General features: G+C 39.6%; 1 protein-coding gene across 2 annotated transcripts in view; it reads left to right on the forward strand.

Annotated features, from left to right (window-relative positions):
• The window catches only part of exoc4 (exocyst complex component 4), a 449,005-nt gene that overhangs the window by 242,902 nt on the left and 181,633 nt on the right, over positions 1–24,470 (forward strand). For both annotated transcript variants that reach the window (XM_059654495.1, XM_059654496.1), the window contains one exon: positions 17,366–17,585. In XM_059654495.1, the coding sequence (XP_059510478.1) occupies positions 17,366–17,585 (220 nt within the window). The remainder of the gene's footprint in view (positions 1–17,365; positions 17,586–24,470) is intronic.

Genomic DNA, 24,470 nt, shown 5'->3' on the forward strand with positions numbered 1-24,470 from the left:
GGCATTATTTGCTCCTGAATCCAGTACCTGAGAGTTAACATTCTCATTCTGAGTTCGATCAACTTGTTCCTCCCTCATAACCTCTGTCAGTAAAGACGCCTGCCAAGACTTGTGTATTCTTCCAATTTTGGCCTGTTGTCCACGTCCACTTCCTGAGGGGTCAGGACAATTTTCACGTCATGAAATAGGGTCATAATAGGACAGAGTTTGAGATGCATTGTCAAAGCTCTGGATTCCTACCCCAAATCTTTCTATGTTTCCGCCTTTTCACACCTCCTTTATAGGCCCTTTTAAACACTCAACACTTGTCTCTTTGACCGATCTTTTAGTCGCCTCACTATTTTTGAATCAGGGTTAGGTTTTGCCTGATTACACTCCTGGGAACTATCTCCAAGGGCATTTGATTACTTAAAAGGGCACAATATGAATCCAAGTGTCATTGTAATGATATTGGCTTATGCTACAGGTGATACTTGTGTCTGATTATTACTGGTATTACAATTGTCATTAACATTCTTTTACGCTACTGTACTACCTCAGTAATGGTGCCAGAAGATAAATTTCTAATCAGTTCAATCATTTCAGAACCAAAGTAAAAATAATGATAAGACAGTAAACATAAATACTGATTTCCATAATAATAGTCTTCTCAGGACTTCCTTCTGCACTGGTCAAAGTGTCTGCCACTTCATGAAGAAAATCAAATTTCCTGCTTCAGTTTTGACTGTTATTTTTCAACAATAGCCTAGTACTCCTGAAATTTCTTTTTGGACATCTGGTATACTGTCAAGTTCTGTCACATTCACAGTTGCTTTCAGGCAGTGTTGGTCCAGCACCACTGTAATGAAATGGAGTAGAATATGTATGAATTGAGTTTTCACGTCGGACTGTGAGTTTGTTTGAAGTAATCTAACCTAAACATCCAAGTGACCAACACCAATTTATTGAGTTCCTTACTTGTGCCTGAATAGGGTGATAGGTCTGAAAATCCTGCTTTGTATTGAGAAGCAAGAAATTTGTTTTAAAGTTGAAGTTCCAAGTTAGCAATTATTCACAGGCGGTTCTATTTAAGGATTGCCATCTTTGCGCATTTTAGCATCAGATCACGAGAATGCCTTTTTTTTTTGTCAGGGATAATGTAGACATTTTACTGGACATACTGATTAATCAGTTTAGCCCAAACAGATTTACCTGGAAGGCATCTCAATTTTTTCCAATTCAACATTGGCATTGTCCTTAAGGTAGCACAAATATAAAATGGTTATGGCATAGAAGGCCAGTTAACCCAATGATGTTTACATGTGTCAATAAAAGTGACTTTCCAAGTCTCACTCCTTAAATTATTCCCCATTGCTTTGCAATTTTTTTCGTCCTAATTGTTCAGTTCTCTTTTCAGAGACACAGTTGAATCTGCCTCACATTGTAACGTAGTGCATTGCAGATCCTGACCATTTTCTGTATACTGCCTTTTCTGCTTGTTACCATAGTTTCTTTAGCCAGGTCCTTAAATCAGTATCCTCTGGGTTCTTGATTCTTCTGTCAACAAGAACAGTTTATTCACCCTGTCTCGACTTTTTTGTGCTTCTGAAGACACTCCAACACTTAACATACAAAGACAATTCTGAAAACTGCACACACAAGCTTACTTTTTTTGTCTGTTTGCAAAGGTTGACATAACAGTGTTTAACGTATTGGGTGGTATGTTTCATGGGGTAAAATGTCTGTCTTTTGTGAGTCAGTGGAGATCTGGGAGATTTGAGATGTTGTTTACCACTTTTATTCAAGTTATTGACATGTCATGGGACCAGTAAACAATAAGTATAGTTTCCAAGCATCAAAAAATAAAAACAAAATGTAGCTGCATCATTTGCCCAGCTGTGCAGAGCCAAAGCGGAGAAAATGACTTGTGTTCTGATATTCATTTTGTTGATTGGAGGAAAAGCAATATTGAGACTTCAGCCTCAATGACTAAATTTTCATGTGTATGCAAGTCTTCTAACTACACAGACCTCCTATATAGCAAGCTTCACTTCAGTTTGGCATAATCTTCTTATATTTTTGTATCAATGACTGATTCTGTACATTTCTAAGTAGATATTTATAATGAATAATACCGATGTGAAAATATGTGCAATGGTAACAGTGTGTAACACCTCAGTTTTACATTTTCCTGCTTCAGGCATTACTGCTTGGAAATGCTGACCCTACAGCTATCTCTTTGTTGCTCCCCAATCTACCATGTGTATTGTTGTTTAACTATAAACACTGATATGAAATCAATGAGTTACACATAGGCAGATTTATGATGACAAAGAGTAGGAACATACTGATATCTTTCAGTGGCAGCCAGTGATTTATGGGGTACCATAGAAATTTGTGCTTGGTTCTCAGATATTCACAATATGTTTTTATGATTTAGCTGATGAAACTCATTATCTCCAAGTTTTCAGATAACAAAGCTGGGAGGGTGAATTGTGTGGAGGATGCAGAGATGCCTTCATTTTGATTTGGACAAGTTGAGTCACTGCTGAAATGCATGACAAATGACATAAAATGTAGATAAATGTGAGGTTATCCACTTTGGTAACCAAGAATGGGAGGTAGATTATTACTAAATTATTATGATCAATTGAGAAAGGGACAGGTGTAGTGAGACCTGGGTGTCCTGTAAATCAGTCACTGAAATTAAGCATGCAGATGCAACAGGCAGTGAACACTGCAAGTCGTATGTTGACCTTTCTAGCGATTTGGATTTGAGGATAAAATTTCTGACTGCATATGTATGGGGACTTGGTGAGACCACATGTGGAGCATTTGTGCAGTTTGTCTCCTTAATCTGAGGGAAGATGTTGTGACTGTTGAGAGAATACAAACAGGTTTTATCAAACTGATTCCAGGGATAGCAGGACTGACATGTAGTTAGGATTATATTCCCTGGAATTTTAAAAGAATAGGGAGAGAATCTCTCAGAAATATATAAATTTAAACAGGGCATGATATGACAAAGATACCAAGATGTACCCAATCACCAGGGAGTCCAGAACCAAATGTCTTAGTCCCAGGATACAGAGGCCATTTAAGGCCGAGATGAGGAGAAATGTCTTCATCCAGAGGGTGGTGAGCCTGTGGAATTCTCTGCCACAGAAAGCAGTTGAGGCCAAAACAGTAAATGTTTTCAGCAAGAAGTTACGTAAAGTTCTTGGGGCTAAAGGGATGAAAGTATTTGGGGCAAATTGGGAACGGGGTATTGATTTGTGTGATCATATTGAATGGTGGAGCAGGCTTGGAAGGCTGAAAGACCTAGTCCTGCTTCTATTTTCATATTTCTGAGTTAAAGTGCAAATTCTCTTTATCTATGTACCAGGTCCAGTCACCACCAATAAATAGCACTTAGTTTTAACTTCACATGTATAACCACTACAGGTGATTCGTAGCATAGTGAAAGGGACTATTATTTGAACAGTAAAACATTGCAACATGGTGCTCTGCAGAGGGATCTAGGTGTCCTTGTGCATGAATCACAGAAGACTGGTTTGGAGGTACAACAGGCAATTAAGGAGGCAAATGGAATTTTGTCTGTCACGGCTGGAGGGATTGAGTTTAAAATCGTTAAATTAAGTTGTAATCTATGTAGGGGTAGGGGCTTAGATTAGTTCACAGGCCGGCGCAACATCAAGGGTCGAAGGTCCTGTTCTGTGCTGTATTGCTCTACGTTCTATATGTTCTATTTATATAAATTTATAGACACTAACTCAAGAAAGCCATAATCTTCTCCAGATGGTTCACGTGGAAATCTAGACAATGTCACATAGCTGATGAAAAAATTGATTAATTTGCAGACTGGTCTTTCAGTCCTTTTGGCTATCCTGATCCTAGCAGTGCCAATCTCCAACAATTGTTAACAAATGTGCTTCAGTTACACACTACCATTTGAGTTTATGCCAGTGCCAATCATAAGCATTTAAAAAAATGTTTTAATCTTTTTATTCCACAACAGTATATTACACTGGAAATATTTCCCTCTTGCTTTCATTTATCTGCCTTCTTCATGACAACTTGCCAACCAACTGTACAGCTCATATTTCAACTGTCAACTTGAAGTTCTTTGAACTGGGGTTTATAAATTTGAGGAGTATGAATTTAATTGCAGCGATATTGCCAGATAGAGAAAATGAGGCATAAACAGCTCAGATTTGAATATGTTAAACCCAAACACAATTAATTGTAATGTTTGACTTTCATAATGCAAACAGATGAAAAAGCTATTCATTCCTTTTATAAAATCTTGTAAATATTTCTGATCGAGACCATAGTGAAATATGTTGTCTTTGAGATTAAAGTGTACATTCAGTTGGACATCTTTAAGTTATGTGTCAGATCTGTACAGTGAAATAAGTGTCAGCCACTGAACTTTGCAGTTATGGGAAAAGGGCATGTTGCTCTTTTGAGCAATGTAATGTTGATGATTCTCGCTCTAGTATTGAATTGGTTAGATACAGGATTCCAATTATCGTTAGCAGGCTGCTTTTTTTTATGGTTGGTGCTGAGCTTCCTGAATGTTCTTGAAGCTGCACTTCTCCAGGCAAGTGGAGTATATTTATACTTGTGATGTGTTTTGTAGACCGGTGGACAGGCTTTGGGATATCAGGAGGTGAGTTAGTCATCACAGAATTCCCAACCTCTGACCCAGCTGGTCCAATCAATTTCTGTTCAGTGGCAGCCCCAGGATATTGATAATGCCATTGAAATGAAGGCGAGGTATGCGGTTGGATTGTTGGAGATGGTCATTTTCTGGTACTTCTGTGGTATGTACATTACTTATCACCTTTTAGCTCAAGTCTGAATGTCATTCTAAGATTTGCTGCATATAGACACTGTTCAGAATCTGAGCAGTCGTGAATAATGCTCAACGTTGACGAGTCATCAATGAAAATCCTGCTTTTGACCTTGGGAAGGAAGGCAGATGTTTGACAGAGTAGCTGTACATAGGCTGAGGAAACTACCCTGAGAAAGTTGTGAAGTGATGTCCTGGGACTAAGATGATTGAACTTCGTAACCACAGTCATCTTCTTTGCACCAGGTATGATTCTAACAGAGAGGTTTCACCCTTATTCTCATTTGTCTTCGTTTTGTTGGGGCTTCTGGATACCACTCTGAAAATTTCATCACCGTGTTTCCATGAAAGTCGTCCTGACAGTGTAATTTGTTGTTCAGAAAAGGTTCCTGTTAGGTGGTGCTACTTGTATTTGAAGAAGAGAGGTGGTGACGTTTTCTAATTATAAATAGTATGAAGAGTGTTACTTTGAAAGCAGTTGCTGCCAGTTTTGCATTCCATCTGTTGTTCTTGGATTTAGAAAAACTACATCACCTCTTAAACTCCTTCTAAGCAAATTATTCCAGCCTAACTGCAATTATATTGGAGGAATTGTTTCAGCAAAGGAATCACTCACTCATTTGACTTCACTCAAGTTATTAATTTATTTAATGGAGGAGGGAAAGGAGAGAAATCCATTTACCTTTCAATCCATAACGATTATTTCCAGTGAGAGATTATGTGAAAGCAACTGGGAATTCACAGGCACTGCAGCTGCTTGTTCTCGTTTGTAATACCATATGCACCTGTTTTATGTGACTCCATCTCAGAAACCGGAAGAAGCCATCCAGCCCATCAAGCATGTTCCACCATTTAATTTGATTATGGCTGACCCACAGCATCTCCTCTTCATACCTGTTTTGATACCATAATTTGGAACTTTATTCCATAAAATAATTAAATCAATCTATCTTGCAAAATTTTCAATTTTTGCAAAATTTAGACAATAATTTTCAAAGACATTGAAAATTGACTGTCTGCCTTCAGTCAGGAAAAAGGAAGACATAATCTGGACCCGAATAAATAAAGAGTAGACTGAAGGTGGATGAAGTGGATGTGCAGAAGGGTTTGGCTGCAATGTTTTGAAGTGACTGAAATTTCTACACAGTAATGAAGATCACTGATGAAAATTTCTACAGATGTTCATGTTTGAGAAATTAATCCCTGAAGTGCCAGAAGTCTGAAAAATGGCAGGTGAAGTGGACACTACCCCAAACGTAGACAAATGCAGTCTGGTAACTTATCATACCCCAGCAAATGAATAGCAGTAGGCCATTCAGCCGTATTTTGCAATTGAAAACCAGCATGCACCTGCTGTTTTTGAGACTGAACTCCAGATTTCCACTTTTCCTGATTCGAAAACTTGCTTTGTTTTTTATTGTTGCCTTAATGTCTCCATTCTAATTTTAAAAATCTTTTCCATGTTCAGGCTTTCTCCACTTACGTGGAAATTCTTCCTCCATGAATGGAAACTATACAAATCCGACCAAATACCTTCTTCATTTCAAATACCCTAACTACAGATACTTCCAAACTTTAAAATTCAAAGGAATACTAAGCAAAGTTTTTTTTGCAGCCATTTCTCTACTGCAGGTATCATTGACGGGAAATTGTGGCAGTGCACCTATTCAGATACTTAGTCCCCAATATTGAACTTACTACTCCCGAAGAGGTCCCTCCAAAGCATTCTACAACTGGAAGAGCTTTTTCCCCTTCTTTTGTTGCAAGCGTTTGCCCTCCCACTTGCTCATGCTCACCCCCCAACCCCATCTCTCCCTCACCCTCAACCTCCCTTTCTCTCCCCTCTTCTTTCTTTCTCTCCCCTCTTCTTTCTTTCTCTCCCCTCTTCTTTCTTTCTCTCCCCTCTTCTTTTCTTTCTCTCCCCTCTTCTTTTCTTTCTCTCCCCTCTTCTTTTCTTTCTCTCCCCTCTTCTTTTCTTTCTCTCCCCTCTTCTTTTCTTTCTCTCCCCTCTTCTTTTCTTTCTCTCCCCTCTTCTTTTCTTTCTCTCCCCTCTTCTTTCTTTGTCTACCCCCCCGTTCTTTGTCTCTCCCCCGCCTTTTCCCCTCTTTTTTTCCTCTCTCTCTCTTCCCCGCTTCCTCTCTGTCTTTCTTCCTCTCTGTCTTTCTTCCTCTCTGTCTTTCTTCCTCTCTGTCTTTCTTCCTCTCTGTCTTTCTTCCTCTCTGTCTTTCTTCCTCTCTGTCTTTCTTCCTCTCTGTCTTTCTTCCTCTCTGTCTTTCTTCCTCTCTGTCTTTCTTCCTCTCTGTCTTTCTTCCTCTCTGTCTTTCTTCCTCTCTGTCTTTCTTCCTCTCTGTCTTTCTTCCTCTCTGTCTTTCTTCCTCTCTGTCTTTCTTCCTCTCTGTCTTTCTTCCTCTCTGTCTTTCTTCCTCTCTGTCTTTCTTCCTCTCTGTCTTTCTTCCTCTCTGTCTTTCTTCCTCTCTGTCTTTCTTCCTCTCTGTCTTTCTTCCTCTCTGTCTTTCTTCCTCTCTGTCTTTCTTCCTCTCTGTCTTTCTTCCTCTCTGTCTCTCGTGTGACCCTCCCTCGGCTCCTGCGCGCGGGCTCGCTCTCTCCCGCGCTCTCTCTTCACCCCTTCTCCCCCACTGTCTGTGTGTGTCTCTATCTATATATAGGTATTAGATGTATATACCACTGAAAATACACTGTTAATTAGGTGAAGGATAACAAAGTGTAAAGCTGGGTGAACACAGCAGACCAAAAAGCATCGGAGGAGCAGGAAGGCTGACGTTTCGGGCCGATACCATTCTTCAGATATCTGTTGTGTTCATCCAGCTCTACACCTTGTTATCTCAGATTATCCAGCATCTGCAGTTCTTACTGTCTCTATTAATTAGGTCAATCCTGGGCTGCAATTAAATTCAAACAATCTTGTGTTTTAAAAGGTTGGAGACTGCTGCTATGCACAGTTCTCCAGATCATTGCCCATTTATCTACTCTATAAATTTCCCTCTACCTTGGTCCTCTCGACAACCTAGCAACCATACCTTCAACCAAGTTATTAATACAAATTGTGAAAAATGCTGAGGGTCCAGCACTGAACACTATGATACACCATTCATTGCATCTTGCCAATGACAAAGTGATCCATTTATCCTTTTACTCTATTTCATTAGCCAAGTCAATCCTCTGTCCATCTCAACGTGTTAATCCCGACAGCATAATCTTTTATTTTTCTCAACGACCTTTGATATGGATCCTTATGCAGTGTGTTCTGGAAATTTGAAAATAGTACATTTTTATGTTCCTTTTTATCCATACCATATGTTACCTCCTCAATGAACTTAAATAAGTTGGTTAAATAAAATTCACCTTCCACAAAGCAATATTTTTCCAAAAATAGAAAGTGCTTGAAACTCAGCGGGTTCTGTGGACAGAAAAATGGGGTATCATTTTGAGTCTATGATGTTGCCAGACTTGCTAAGTTTCTCCATGAATTTCTGTTCTTTGTTTCAGATTTCCAGTATCCAGTTATTTATTTCAGAGCCATATTTATTCTGTCTGATGACCTCTAACTTTAAGTGCCCAGTCATAATGTATTCTATAATAACTTCTAACACCTTTCCTATTACAGATGTTGTTAATTGATCTGTAGTTTCCTGCTTTCTGTCTCTCTCTCTCTCTCTCTCTCTCTCTCTCTCTCTTTTTGAATAAATTGTTACACTTCAAGAACAAATCTGAACATTTAAGTAGATTGGAATAGCCTCATGATTTACAAGTTTTAAACTGGAATCTTAGCGAAGCAAGTTGAGCTAAGTATATGTATTGATCAAGGTCTTCTGTGGCACAACGGTAGTGGGCTAGAAAGTCTGGGTTTAAATTGCACTTCCCCCAGTGATGTTATGTCTGAACATGTTGGTTTTAAAATGCATTTACGTTGATCAGTTTTTCTTATTCACTTGTGGAATGTGTGTGTCGCTGGCTGGCCAGCATTTATTACTGTTCCCTGGTTGTCCTTGAGAAGATGGTGGTGAGCTGCCTTCTTGAACTGCTGCAGTTCTTTGTGCTATATGTAGACCCACAATACCATTATGGAGTGAATTCCAGGATTTTGAACCAGCAGCAGTGAAGGAACATTAATATCCTTCCAAGTCAGGATGGTGAGTAGCTTGGAGGGAACCCAATTCGTATGTAGCGGTGTTCCCATTTATCTGCTGCCCTTGTCCTTTTTATAGATGGAAGTAGCCGTGGGTTTGGAAGGTGCTGTCTCAGGATCTATGGTGAATTTCTGCACTGCATCTTGTAGGTAGTTGCAGCCATGTATACTAAGTGTCAGTGGTGGAAGTGGATATGGTGCCAGTCAAGTGGGTTGCTTTGTCCTGGATGGTGTCAAGCTTCTTGAGTATGGTTGGAGATGTACTCATCCATCACACTTCTAACTTGTACCTCGCAGAACATGGACAGACTTTGGGCAGTCAGGAGGTGCTACTACTTGCTGCAGTGTTCATAGCCTCAGACCTGCTCTTCTAGCCATATTTATTTGAGTTGAGTTTCTGGGTAATAGTAAACTGCAAGATATTTATAATGGGGGACTCAGTGATGGTAACACCTTTCAATGTCAGGACCTGTAGTTAGATTGTTTCTTGCTGGAGATGGTCATTGTCTGGCACTTGTGTGATGCAAAGGTTACTCGCTACTCGTCAGTCAAGCTTGTACATTGTTCAAATCTTGTTGCATTTGGACTGGACTGCTTCAGTATCTGAGCAGTTGCAAATAGTGCTGAACATTGTGCAAACATAAGTGAAAGTCCTGACTTCTGACCTTGTCCTAGGCCCAACCAAATTCATCAGTGACCTTCCCTTCATCACAAGACTGAGAGGAACTCCTGCAGAGATGTCAGTCATCTCAACTCCAGGATGTCCAACAACAACCGTCTTCCTATGTGCTCGGTATGACTTCGTGGACTGGAGAGTTTTGCTCGGACTCCTCGATACCAGGCTTGGTTAACTGTGGCCTTGATGTCAAGGGCAGCCAGTCTCCCCTCACCTCTAGAATTCAGTTCTTTTATCCATGTTGAGTTAAGGCCATTGTGAGGTTAGGTGCGGAGTGGCCCTGCCTGAGCCCAAACAGCATGTCAGTATGCAGGCTGTTGCTCAGCAGGTGCTGATGATAGCACCTTCCATTAATCGACTGATGATTGAGAAGACACTGACTAAGCGGTAGTGGACAGATTGGATTTGTCCAGCTTTTTGTGTACAGAAAATACATGGGCAATTTTCCACATTGTCAGTTAAATGCCAGTGTTGTCGCACCTTGCTGACACTAAAATAACAAACATCAGTTTCCAACCTCTGAAACTGTAGGGGACCTGTTATTAGGAACAACTTAGCTAGGGGTGTAGGAAATTCTAGAGTACAAGTTTTCAGTACTATTGCCAGATTGTTGTCAGGGCCCATAGCCTTTGTGATATCTAGTGCCAGCTGTTTCTTGATATCACATAGAGTACATTGAATTGACCGAAGACTCGCACCTGTGATGCTGGGGACCATTGGAAGAGGCTGAGACGGAACATCTATTCAGCACTTCTGGCTGAAGATTTGTGAGAATGCTTCAGCCTGATCTTTGCACCAATGTGTTGGTCTCTTCCATCATTGACGATGGGGATATTTATGGAGCTGACTTCTCCATTGACTTGTTTGTCCACTACTACTCATGACTGGATGTGCCAGGACTGCAGAGCTTAGATCTAATCCTTTGGCTCTAGTTGTGAGTGTAAGGAGATCGGCCAGGTGGACTGCATAAATAAATGAGTTCCTTGATTGGGCTGTTGATCTGGTCCAATCAGGGAGTCCTGGCTGACAGATAAGAACAGGAGTGTCAGACATCCTGTTCACATGGATCCAGCTCTCTGAGTTAGCTCTATATCAAGGCTTCTCCATGAGTAGCTTGACTAGTTGACATGGTACAGGTGTCTGTTTAGTTATTTCAGTTGTAGTTGAAGGTCAAACCATTCAAGGGTTAGACCAGTGTTAAAGTGCTCATTCTTCATTGAATGATAAATGAATGATTTATGTACTGTCACATTTATCTTGAAGATACAGTGAAAAGTATTTTGTCACTACAATATGGTGCCATTTTGAGGATAATAAGGATAAAAAGAGTAGAACAATATTCATTCCTCAACCAACATTTCCCTGTTTCTTTGTCAATCCTTTAAGATGTTTGGAACCATTGACACCTTCTCTGTACGCAATCATCATAGCTTGCTGTCTTTGATAATTTCTTTCCAAATCTTGACATCAATACTAAATTTCTTTTGGAGGCTGATTTAAAACTGCCTTTAAATCTCTTTTGCTGAGCTCCAATGATTCCTAGGCTGAATTTTCAACGCAGTAATTATTCTGAGTTTGTTGATTAATGTCAGTGAAAAAAGGACAACACAATAATAATATGCAACTTAAAGACAGACTTCTGGAGAAAGTCAACGCATCTAGCAGCTTAAGAGATAACAAGGTGTAGAGTTGGATGAACACAGCAGGCCAAGCAGGATCTTAGGAGCAGGAAAGCTCATGTTTTGGGCCAAGACCCTTCTTCAGAAATGGGGAAGAGGAAGGGGGTTCTGAAATAAATAGGGAGAGGGGGCAGGCAGATTGGAGATGGATAGAGGAGAAGATAGGTGGAGAGGAGACAGACAGGTCAAAGAGGCGGGGATAGAGCCAGTAAAGGTGAGTGTAGGTGGGGAGGTAGGGAGGAGATAGGTCAGGTCAAGGGGACGGAATGAGGTTAGTTGGTAGGAAATGGGGGTGTGGCTTGAGGTAGGAGGAACAGGTTAGGGAGGCGGGGGATGAGCTGGGCTGGTTTTGGGATGCGGTAGGGCGAGAGGAGATTTTGAAGCTTGTGGCTTCTTCTACTTTGGGGAAACCAGGCAGAGGCTTGGGGACCGCTTTGCAGAACACCTACACTCGGTTTGCAATATACAACTTCAACTCCCCCTCCCATTTCTTAGACGACATGTCCATCCTGGGCCTCCTGCAGTGCCACAATGATGCCACCCGAAGGTTGCAGGAACAGCAACTCGTATTGAGCTTGGGAACCCTGCAGCCCAATGGTATCAATGTGGATTTCACAAGCTTCAAGACTCTCGGATTCTCCAGCATCTGCAGTTCCTATTACGTCTAGTGGCTTAATACTTCCCGAGTCTCTTGTAGATTTGCACAGCCACACTCTCTCTCTTTGTGTGAAATGGCAAAGTTGTTTTCTCTTTCTGTCTCTTTCCGAATGAAGAGTAGGTCTCTGCCTTTTGCTCATTGATGAGAGAATTCAGCATTTTCAACTGTTGAGGAAACTGCTTTTATCCAATCGTTATGATTATTTTGCTTTTGTAATCACATGCAAGACCAACGGTATATTAAATGTAATAACAGGGCCCCTACAGTTTCGGAAGTTGGAAACTGACATTTGTTATGTTAGTGCCAGAATCCAACAATTTTTAAGCCCAGGACAAAGCTGTACTAATTGGTTTATCCTACCACCATTACCCTTCATTAGGTCAGCCAATAAAGATGCAGCACGTGAATAGTTAGCCAATCAGTTTTGCTAATTCTGAACAATTTAGTCAGGGTCTTAGTTTATAAGGTGATCCCAAAATCTTAAATTACCTACAGATGGTAAATATATTTCACATTATAATTGTGTTTGAACCAGATCTCGATTAAATTTGTTGTGTTCATGCTGAATTGAAGTTCTTTAGCTGAACACGTACTCCAGATTTCTTAAGCTAATCTCAAGCAATTCAACAGTTCGGTGCTACAACTGATCTTGATACTCAAATTTTTGAAGAGTGAAGGTCAACCAGGGCACTCGCTGTTATCCAGTGTCGATCGATTCTTCTTGGAAAGTGTACAAATTAATGTCAGGTGGGAATAGGCTCAACTTAGATCAATCAAATTCTTCCAATATTCACAAGCTACAATGCCGTTACATTCCCTGTCCTACCTGTGTCGTTGTGAAAATCTTGTTCGTAGTTTGTCTTTCAGAATATAACTTTCAGTTTTCAAAACATTTCTTTTGGGTTTCAAGTGTTAAAGGTAAGACAGTTGGACATCTGTAAAAATAACTGTGATGTCAATACAACTCAAACAAACCTACATTAATTCTTTCAAAAGGAACTTGTGTTTAATGTTGTTCAATGTGCAAGGTCAGTGGTGATAAAAATTTTGAACAATGAATAATCCATCTCTAACCATGTTGTAGAAACAGGAATTCTGGAGAAATTGTCATAAAATTCCATTAGCAATATCGATCATTAGTATGCTTTGCCAGATCAGAGTTGAGCTGACAGTAAAATAATTAGTTTATACTTCTTAAACAATTCCAAAGAATGCCATATTGCAATGGAAATTGTGATTTCAGGATAAAGCTCGATTTAGAATGCACAAGGAATGGCCAAACCACTCTGATAATTAAACTAAAACACAAACCCTGATCTGTTATGACAGCAGTGGGCATTTCCCTCTAATAATTACCCCCAAACACCGAGAGAAGTTTGCCTTTCTGCTCGTAATCTATCAAGAGTGGTTAAAAGGAAGAAAATCCCTGGACTCCACTTTACAATTAACAATAAATGTATTTATTTAACCCAACAATGAACAAATTAACAAAGTTACTAACAAACCAACAGTTCCCTTCTAGACTACCAACTACTCCCTACCTGGTCTAAATTCTATTGGAATGCTGTTTTGATAAAGACAAATCCCACTAATACAAACCCAATTAATAAGCAATAAATTGTAACTTAATCTCTCCAAGTTAGCACAAACTGTCGTCTGAAATAGTCTGTCGCATCTGGTCTCTTCATAAACACCTCTTTTCCGTTAATCCTGATGTTGGCAATTTTTATCTCCAATTTCTTCAATGGGGGCTTTGAGCTAAAATACCATGGTACGTTTGATTAATTCGATGGGCTTTCTCTGAGGACAGGTGGCAGTCATCTCTCTCTTTCAAACGATGGTTGGCTTTCCTCGTCTTGTATATCTGTAATGACATAATCAAATTCTAATAATATAATTGGTTTCAGGATGTCAACTTCATCAGTTTTTACATTTATTTGGTATTGAAACGTTCAGTTTGGTTTTAAAATAATTGGCCCAATTCAAACTCATTTTTACAACATCAAAACCAGACTGCTGTTTTGCCTGCCACCTGTAAGGCTTTTTTTTTGGTACATTTGTTTCATTCTTTTGAGGCTCTCTGTATTGGCAACTTCAGCTGCTGCACACAGCCATTTTTTTTTTCAAGAATTTCTAAGTACAGACAAAGCACAAATCTCTTAAAGCAACCACACATTTTAGCTTCCTGCCTTCCGCTTCACAATCACTCTACCCAACTTCATAACACTTGCAACCTGAATCGGGTTGTTGATGGAAGAACAGTTTGGAAGAAATCTGCAGTGGTTTTCAGAGAGATTTTTGAATGAATTAGTCAACCGAGTTAAGGTGAAAAGCTGTGATGTCGACGTAGGGTATCTGCAAGCAATCTTAAAAAGTGGCTAAGATATCCTCACTGGTGAGGTTCATAAAAGATGAAGGATCATGTAGCCAAAAAACTCATGGGAGGATCCCTTAATGATGATCTTTCCAATGAATCTGGGACACTGGGGAGAATTCAAGTAAGATCCAGAGGGTTGTGTCAAGACTTTATTTTAGTCCCTAAAGTAAAGAGTGGCACAGTTGCTGAGCGATTAGCCACACTGCCTCACAGTGCCAGGGACCCGGGTTCGATTCCACCCTCTGGCGCCTCCCTGTGTCTGCATGTATTTCCACCAGATGCTCCACTTTCCTGGCTAGCTGGATTGGCCATGATAAGTTGTCCATAGTGTCCAGAGGTGTGTAGGTTCAGTGGGTTACAGGGAAAGGGTAGGGAGATGGGTCTGGGTGGAATGCTGTGAGGGTTGGTGTGGACTTGACGGGCCAAAGTGCTGTTTCAACACTGTAGGGATACTGTGAAAATAATGCACGTGTTGTATAAGGGAATTCTTAGGGACAAATAAAAAGTGGAAAAGTGTTCACAGCATAATTTAACAGTACATGCTCTGTTTAGTTCTTTTTGATTATCAATAATGTTCACTTTCATCAAAAAAAAATCAATGGTCCTTGAATGACTCAAAACAAAATTACTTGTTCAGTAATTTGCAGATCGTCTTTGATCTGTTTTCTAGTTCTCTCAGTCTAAACAGACATGATTGGCCATTTTGTACAGGATGATGACTTACCAAGGAACCAGCAACAGTGCCCCCCCCCCCCCCAAAAAGTACAGGTTTTGAATTACTGAGATCAGTTAAAATCATTAAAAAATCAGAAATGAACAACTCATAACACAAGTTGATTTATGTAAGCCTGGGCCAGTACAGGCTACACTTATTGCCGATCATTTAAAACTGACTGATACACTACCTTTTTTTAAACTGACTTCAGGATCTATTAAGTGTCAATCTTGCTGTATGTACTAGAATCATAGGTAGGTTAGAATTGGTAAGGGTTGGCGGGTTTCCCTACCTTTAAAGGAATTAAAAAACAGAACAATATCAGGTCCCATTGTTGTTATGCTCAATCTCAAATGAGAAGATTTGCGTTAATTCAATTTTGAAAGTTGCCAGGGTAGCCGTTAAACTCATCACCTTGTCCAGTATTCATTTTATTTACTGTTCAGTGTGACTTGACTTTTTTTTTGTGAATGCTGTTTTCACCAAAGGATAAAGTCATTATGATCAGCTGGACGATAATATCGGATTGTTGAGTTTGAGGAAAAGGGAAATGATAATATCTGATTGGATTTGGAGATTCATTCACATATATATGTTGGAAATCTGACAATGAGAAGTTGAGATTGTGTTTTCGCTCTTAAGCCAGAAGAAGAACAGAAAATTATTATTAAGGTAGCCAGTGTTCTATGCTTTTCTTAAATAGGCAATGCAATAAACCAAAATCTCTACTTCCAAAAGTAAATCATGAAGATTTTTTACTTGCGTCGAATTTGATCATGATTAATTTAGCCTGTACAGCTGTTATTCATTTTATTTTAGATGGACCATTTTTTGACCTAGGTCTGTGTGACAGGCCTGGGCTGCACACTAAGTTGTCATCTGCTTTCAAATAAGGAATCACTTTCAGTTTTAAAGCAGCTAATTAGAAGAATGATCTTAATGAGATACAGGCTGAGCTAGGCGCAAAAACATATTTCACTTTGCCTTATTTTTACATCTGTGTGTACATATGCGTCCACTTCACCATGTATTGATTGCAGCACAATAACTCGAGTGCTACAACTGATGTTAAAATGAGCTGTTGGAAATTAAGCAAACTATTAGTAAGTTGCACATTCCTAAGTTAACTGTCCATAGATAACAGGTTTATTGAACTGTATCCAAGTTCAGTGATAGCTTTAATTCTCCCTTATAATCAAAGTGCTTGGGGGTTATTCTGTTTCCTTGGGCTTTATTCTCAATATCTGCTAAAAAAGGTTTTCATGGTAAGTTTTGCTCGACCCAGTCTTTCAATTGTGTTCAAAGAAATGTTTTCCTCTTTAGATAATTTATGCAGAATATCATCACCTCAGCTTTGGTATGCCACATAACTTGTCAGTAAGAGATAGTAAGGCCTGCCAATGCTGGAATCCAAGATAACAGTGCGGAGCTGGGGGAACACCGCAGGCCAGGCAGCGTCAGCCGAACAGCAAAGCTGAAGTTTCGGGTCGGGATCCTTCTTCAGAAAAAATTTCTCCACACTGTTGTTATTGTTGTCAGTAAGGATGCTTTGCATTGCCAAATTCCATCAAATGTTTGATCATCTAAGGCAATTACGTAGAATTCCTAAATCTAAATTTGATACAAGGCTCCCTATTAGAAATGTGCTTATTCATAGTAAATGGCAATAACTGATAAATGACTATGGAGGCACATTCAAGGAATGACCACTTAAGGCAAGATACTGGGAGTATTCATTGATTTCTGTCCCAGACAGGTAATTAAAGCCTCCAGAAAAGGATTGGTGGGGAAAACATGAAAAAAATCTAAAATGCAACAATGACCTTACATAGAAACACAGTCATCCAGAGTTACTGATGCTTTTCAAATAAAACCTATTAATCTCTAAGCATTTCTGCTATAACCTGCCTCTTCAACCTTTAGCTCAAATGGTAACTCAATTTCTGAGCCCTTTTGTGACTTTCATGCTATAGCTCAGGAAAGGAGTCGGACTACATATGGCAATGAAGTATGTCTGTCATGGAAAAGGAACTATGACTGTGCTCTGTGTAAAGTACAACATCTAAAAGTAACATCGGTTTGCTAGTTTATAGGAGTTGAATGTTACTGACAACTCAACTTGTCAATAAAAGATATACTTTGTACAATTATAATTATTCAGCTTTAAGACTGACTTTGCAAAAAATGTTCATACTGTGATAACTGGACATACAGTCCTCTAATGCAGTTCTTTGGTTTAAATACACAGTGAATTCCAAGATTCTTTTCTTTTCTTTTAGATTCATTCAGGAGATTGAAGTTGCCATGTGGACTGGTTCTGGCAAGCAGTGCCCACTGCGTGAGTTCCTCACCATGTATATCAAGAACTTCTTCCTAAATCAGGTGCATCTTGATGTCAATAAAGAAATCGAGGCTGCAACCAAAGTTGCCGATCCTTTGAAAGTGTTGGCCAGTGCTGATACAATGAAAGTTTTGGGTGTGCAACGACCCCTCCTTCAGGTAGGAATGTTTTGGCATATAACACATGCATGTTGCATTGCACACTTTGCATATGATAGAATTTCATAATGATATTCAAGTGTCATTTGAATTAAGCTAGTGGTATTCCATAAGTGTTAACACAAATGCAGGTATGTCTTCTAGCAGGTGACAATATTCTTTTGAATTTTGTCTTGAGATCCAGTTCCTTAATGTGGACTACATACTAAAACTGATTTGTTCAGCATTCGTGACTACTTGTCAGCAAGAGTCCTCCTGGGATGGGTTTCCCTTGTAATTCAAGGACATAGCTCTACAAAAAAAATGTTAGTGACAACAGGAAACTGGAGGAAAGGATATAGGCCTTTATCATAAAAGGTTGAGGCTTTGGAGTTTACTACCAGAGTTCATATTTGAAACAGAAACTGGCATTTAAGAATAGGTGAGTATGATCACGTGTTAAGCTTTGGTTAAATAGCTTCTTTCTGAACTTTAAATGAACCCTTTCTTTAAAGAGAACATTTCACAATATTTGCTTTGAGATACAAAGAATGCTGCTGTTATAAAGATGCTGAATAGGTCAGAGGAAATGTCTACTTAAGCTTTGGTTCTCCGCACTTCACAACTATTTCTTATATCTCCACCATGGACTCACATTAAAGTTGCTTTTGCATCATACTCACAACAACTGATGCAGGACTAGCAGCAATATCAAGGTCAGCCTGCTAACTGTTAGTCCACGTTTGCAGGATTTGAATTTAATGTAATTCTTTTCTTTCTTGATTTTCATCTTGTAAAATACAGCTGATGCTAGAAAGCTAGAACAAAAAAGTAAATGGACTAGAGTTTGTAGTCATCATCCAAGAAAGTGTGCTCATGCTCCAATCTTAACATAAGCCTTGTTGATTTACCAATCTGTAACACATGTTGCACTTCCATCAATGTACAGTGGTACTGTACCTAAGTACAACAGTCACTATTGGTTATTCCCAGAATAGAGCAGAAGGCCAGCCATCCAATGTCGAAAGAGTACAGTTGTTTCTCGTAGCTTTTATGCAGCACGTGAAAGATCAGGATACATAGGATAAAGGGTGAAAGGTAAAATATTCTGAAAAATCTAAAGGAAATTAGTTTAAAAATGTCGCTTTAAAAATTCAACTAATTATTCATAACACAACAATTATGTAGAGATAGTAGGAACTGCTGATGCTGGAGTCAGAGATAACAAGATGTAGAGCTGGATGAACACAGCAGACCAGGCAGCATCAGAGGAGCAGGAAAGCTGACGTTTCTGGTCTGGACCCTTCTTCAGAAAATTACTAATGCTATTTTGGTTTTTCAACATGAAAAGTCAGCACTGTACACCAACCTGTAGATTTTTTTAAAAAAAAAAGGAACAGTACAACACAGGACCTGGCCTTTCAGCCCACAAAGTCTGTGCTGACACCATGGCATCTTTCTAAACTTAACCTTTTCCCTCCACAGGGATGCATTCTCTGCTTATTCACATTATCAAAATGCCTCTTAAATGTTTCTATTGTATCTGTTTCTAGCACCACCTCTTGCAGCAAATCTCAGGCGCTTCCCAACCTCTGCGTTTAAATAACTAATTGCCTCTCACATCTCCTTTAAATTTTCCCCCTTAGACCTTAAACCTCCCTCCCCTAGGAACTGATGTTTCTACCATAGGAGAAAGATTCTTCAAATTCATTTTATCCATGCCTGTCATGAATTGTCAATCTATATCCGGTCACCTCACAGCCCCTGACGTTCAAGTGAGAACAAACTTTGTCCAAAGTCCCTCCAAACCAGGCAACATCTTGGTAAACCTTTTCTATACCTTCATGAAGGCCTCCACATCCTTCTGTAGTGCCTTGAACTGTAATATTCTGAATCTGATCTAACTGTAGTTTCATACAACAGAAACATTACTTGCCAATCTTTATACTCTATATCCAACCAATGAAGGCAAGCATGTCACATGTCGCCGTAACTATTTGTGTTGCTACTTTCAGGGAACTATAGATCTGTATGCCTGGAATCCTCTGTATGTTGATGCTTCTGAGGGTTCTGCCATTTACTGTCTCCTTCCCTTCTGCATTAAACCTTCTAAGAAGCATCACTTCACGCTTGTCTGGATTAAATTCCATCTGCCATTTCTCTGCCCAAATTCTCCAACCTACCTATATCCTGCTTTATCGTCTGGCAATCCTCCTAGCTATCTGCAGCTCTCCAATCTTTGTCATTTGCAAACTTAGTAATCAGATCACTTACATGCTCCTCCAAATGATACATATCGGGGTCCCCAGCACCGATCCCTGTGGAACACCATTAGTCACAGATTTCCAGGCAGAAAAACACCCTTCCACTGCTACTGTCTCCAGTGACCTAGGTAGTCTGTATTCATCTTATCAGCTCACTACAAATCCCATGTAACTTCACCTTCTGCATCAGTCTGCCATGAGGAACTGTATCAAAGGCCTTGCTAAAGTCCACGTACTGCCAGTACGCCTCCCTTCACTTCACCTGATGAAGCAGCAGCGTTCCTAAAGCTTGGTTAGACTATAGCTTGGTGTCGTGTGACTTTTGATTAAGTCAGTACAGACAACATCCACCATTCTGACCTCATCAATCATCTTTGTCACTTCATCAAAAAACTCAATCCAATTTGTACAGCATGACCTCCCCTAAACAAAGGCATGCTGCCTATTACTAATAAATCCATATTTTTCTAAATGTGAATAAATCATGTCCCTCAGAATTTCCTCCAGTAATTTCCTTACTTCTGACGTAAGGCTTACCAGCTTTTAACTTCCAATATTATCCCTGTTGGCTTACTTAAAGGAACAATATTGGCTGTTCTTCTATCTAGTCCTCACTGGATAAAACTAGTCCTCACTGTGTCAAAGAGTGTTTTTTGTATTTCATATTTCTAGCATCTGCAATATTTTTGTTTCTCTGCCAGCTCCCAGAATCTGAATTAAATAAGGTCTGTCTAAAAGCAACTTGTACCAGGACACTTACAGTGCTTAATGCTAATGATTACCAAAAGTTATTCGCAATTGGCCAGCTAATTAAATTATGGAGTGTTTTGCAGCTTGTTAAATTTCCTGTTGAACCACCTTTTCTATCCACTGATCAATTTCAATGAATGACAAAGTGCTACAATTTGGTGCTGTATTGAGCTACATTGGATTATTCAGAGCATTCAGACCTCGTTAGTCTTTTGTGTGAACTGTCAGTTTCTTCAGTCTGCTATTGATCTGTTGCATTAAATTTCAATACAGTAACCTGTTGGGTCACCTTTTTCAAGCTTCTACATTCTATTTTAGTTTCAATTCTCAGATATTGCTGTCATATACAAGTTAGTAATTTAGCCTGATAAATCAACTGTGTATTCTGGAGGTGGGATTGTGTACCTACAAAAACAGGATGAACAATTCTGAATTAGAAAGAATGAGGAAGCTGGATCTCACAGTGTGAACATGGGAGACTGGCTAATGGACCCCCAAAATCAGAACTGGATGAGATGTCATTTAAAAACTGCTTCAAGTCACCTCTAATAAAATTCTTTGACAGTTGATTCTGACATGTCACAGCAACATCAATGCTGTTCCTAGAAGTAGTAAGGACTGCAGATGCTGGAATCAGAGAGAACACAGTGTGGAGCTGGAGGAACACAGCAGGCCAGGCAGCATCAGAAGAGTAGGAAAGTTGATGTTTCGGCTTGGGACCCTTCTTCAGAAATACGGTGGGGGTAGGAAGCTGGGAAAATATTGAAAGGACGAATGGGGCTGGGGAAGGTAGGTTGTATGGTGATAGGTGAGTGCAGGTCGACAGTGGTGGGGATTGGGTCAGTGAGGTGGGAGAAAAGATCGACAGGTTGTGTCAGGTCAAGGAGGTGAGGATGAGAGGGAGGTTTGGTCATGGGATGAGGTCAGGGGTGGGGAGATTTTGAAACTGATAAAATCCACATTTAAGCCAATGGGCTGCAGGCTCCCGAGGCGGAATATAAGGTGCTGCCCCTCCAGTTTGCAGATGCCACCAAAGCAGCCAACTTAATTGGCACTAAACCCACAAGCATCCACCCAATATTGCAGCAACTGAGCATCAAATGTACAAGATGCACTGCAGAAGTTCACTGGACATCCTGAGACAGCACCTTCCAAATCCACAACCACTATGATCGAGAAGGACAAAAGCAGCAGATACATGGGAATAACATTATTTGCAAGTTCCTATCAAAGACACCATGCATCTTTGAAAATGTATCGCTATTCCTTTAGTTGCTGGGTCAGAATCTTGGAATTCCCTCCTTCAAGTCATTGTGGGTCAGTTTACAGAATATGGACTGCAGTAGTTCATGAAGGCAGTTCAGGACCACCTTCTGAAGGGCAACGAGGGGCAGGCAATACATGAGAATAAGAAATAAGCTGCCACAAGCAAAATGAAATCGTATTGCCTGCTTTGATTTTTTTTCATACTGCTGCCTGAGTATGCCAAAGACTGCTGAAGTATGTGCACCCCACCTTTTTAGAAGGGTTACATTAAGCAGCATCATACCCACATTGACAACTAATGATTCGTCCTGGAAAAATTGCTTGTCAGTCTGAAAAATTGAACAGACAAAACTGAAATAATTATCATCTTGTACCTAATCCACATTTGCAGCAAAATCTATTAAAACGGTCCTTTGGAGTCAGGTAGGTATGTGTCGCTGCTTCTTAACATGTGATTGTGTTTTGCTGCTATAAATTCAAATTAGCAGTGAGGTGTGCAACAGTAATTAATTCTGCAACTGCTAGACCAGTAAAAGTGTGAACACTGACCTGTAAGTTGTCTCAAGCCTGGCTTTGTTCTCGTATCTGTTGACACAGAACTGTTGATGCTTCTCATCCACATCCACCTCCCCTCCAGCTTTTTGATTGATTATTTTAATTAGAACTGTGGTTTTGACAGGCTGCCTGAGCAAGATATAGATTGAAGGCATAAATCTTCATTTTTGCTCTATCACTGAATCTGCATGCTTGCTCTCAGGGTCAAGAGGAGAATACTTCTATCATTGTTGTCTGCAGCATTGCTGTCCATTCGACCTACACAATTTTTTGAAAGGTTGAATGATGCAGTGTAAAGTGCACGGTGATGCTACAACACACTAAATTATTTGTATTTTTAATGATTTTTATTTAGTTCAGAGTTAGGGCTTGGGGGGCAAGGGAGGGACAGTGTTTTTTTTTAGTTCCAAGTTTGAATCTGCTGGTTTTTAAACTCCTGCCCTAAAAAATGTTTGTGTAATGTCTTAAAAATTGAGAAAGATACCAGAACTAGTTACCCTCTTTCAAAATTGTTCAGCAGTACTTTAGAGGAAGCTAGATTTCATTCTTCTGAATTTTGCAGTTCCATGGGCTCCAGCAAACATTCAGTACCTTATCCAATTCGCCCTTTTGGTTGAGTTGACAGAGCACATTGGAAAGATACATCACGATTGAGCATGATCCTTACCTCAAACAACAAATGTACAAGTGAAGTTTACAGTAGGAGTCACTAGTGGCAGCCATCAGCAGTGAACTCACGATAACTTTTTCTACTCCTAAATTGCTTGTGTAAGTCACTTGTAGTGCCTCAGCCAAATCTTTGGGCTGTAGCTGTCCGCTGCAAAACTTGATAGTATCCCAAGAGTTACTATAACCATGGGTCATTGAGGAAGCTGCCAAGAGATTGTGTATTTTGCAGTGAAAGAATTCATTGTGACATTATATAAAATAGAACGGTGCAAAGTTCATGGCATGCTGTGCTTCATTGCAAAAAGCAGGGAGCTGGGATTGAAAAGATGCAAGTTGCCATATCTTACAATGTACGTGGGCAGGCTAAAGTGGCCACCTTCTCTTAACAGTCGAACACAGTGAAATTAGGTACTATCTGTTTCTCTATTCTCAGTTTTTTAGATAAAAATTGTTTCATTATTTTGTTTAATGCCTAAACACAGCAATATGTGTAGTTTTCCTCGATTTACAGTTGTGCTACTAGGATATAGGAACAAAATTTAGGGGATGTATACCTATAGGGCACCATATGGTTTGTGGATTTTCATAATTTGAACTTAGCAAGGACCATGGTTAAAGTATTTCATAATTTCTCCATAGTCAAGCCACCTAGGTTTCGTGATAGTGGAAACTGCAAATGCTGAAGAATCTGAGATAACAAGTTGTAGAGCTGGATGAACACAGCAGGCCAAGCAGCATCAGAGGAGCAGGAAGGCTAGCATTTCGGGCCTAGACCTTTCTTCAGAAAACTACTGAAGGAGGATCCAGGCCTGAAATGTCAGCCTTTCTGATGCTACTTGGCTTGCTGTGTTCATCCAGCTCTATACCTTGTTATCATCTTGGTTTAGTAAAGGGTATGTGAATATAGAAAATAACATTTAAGCAGAACTAAAATCAGAAAGAGATGCAAACATAGGATGGAATTTTTTTAAAGTTCCAAAAATAATTACAGCATAGAAATAAGTCTTTCAACCCAGCAGTTGTTTCCCCATTTCCTCCCATCTTTCTTCATGTAATTCATCAACATGTTTAAATTCCTGTCTCCCTCACACATTTATCCAATTTCCTGTAAATGGATTTATACTAAAACATAATTAAATAAAGTAAAAATTACCAGAAATGTGGCATCTGTTTTGAGTGTATGTACATCACGGGGTCAAACTTGACTTTCATGTATCTGTTACAAACAAACTTAAAAAGTAACAGCGTAACAGCACACTGAGAAGGTCAGACTCAAATTTAAGGTACTTATCTGGCCATTTACAATAATCACTGCTGTGAGAGACTTGATTTTAACTAATGAGGGAAGTATTCAAAGATCTCTTCACATGATAATGCAATCAGATGCTTTTATATCACTTTA

Source organism: Stegostoma tigrinum, chromosome 25 (assembly GCF_030684315.1).
Source record: "Stegostoma tigrinum isolate sSteTig4 chromosome 25, sSteTig4.hap1, whole genome shotgun sequence".
Classification (NCBI taxonomy): Eukaryota; Metazoa; Chordata; class Chondrichthyes; order Orectolobiformes; family Stegostomatidae; genus Stegostoma; species Stegostoma tigrinum.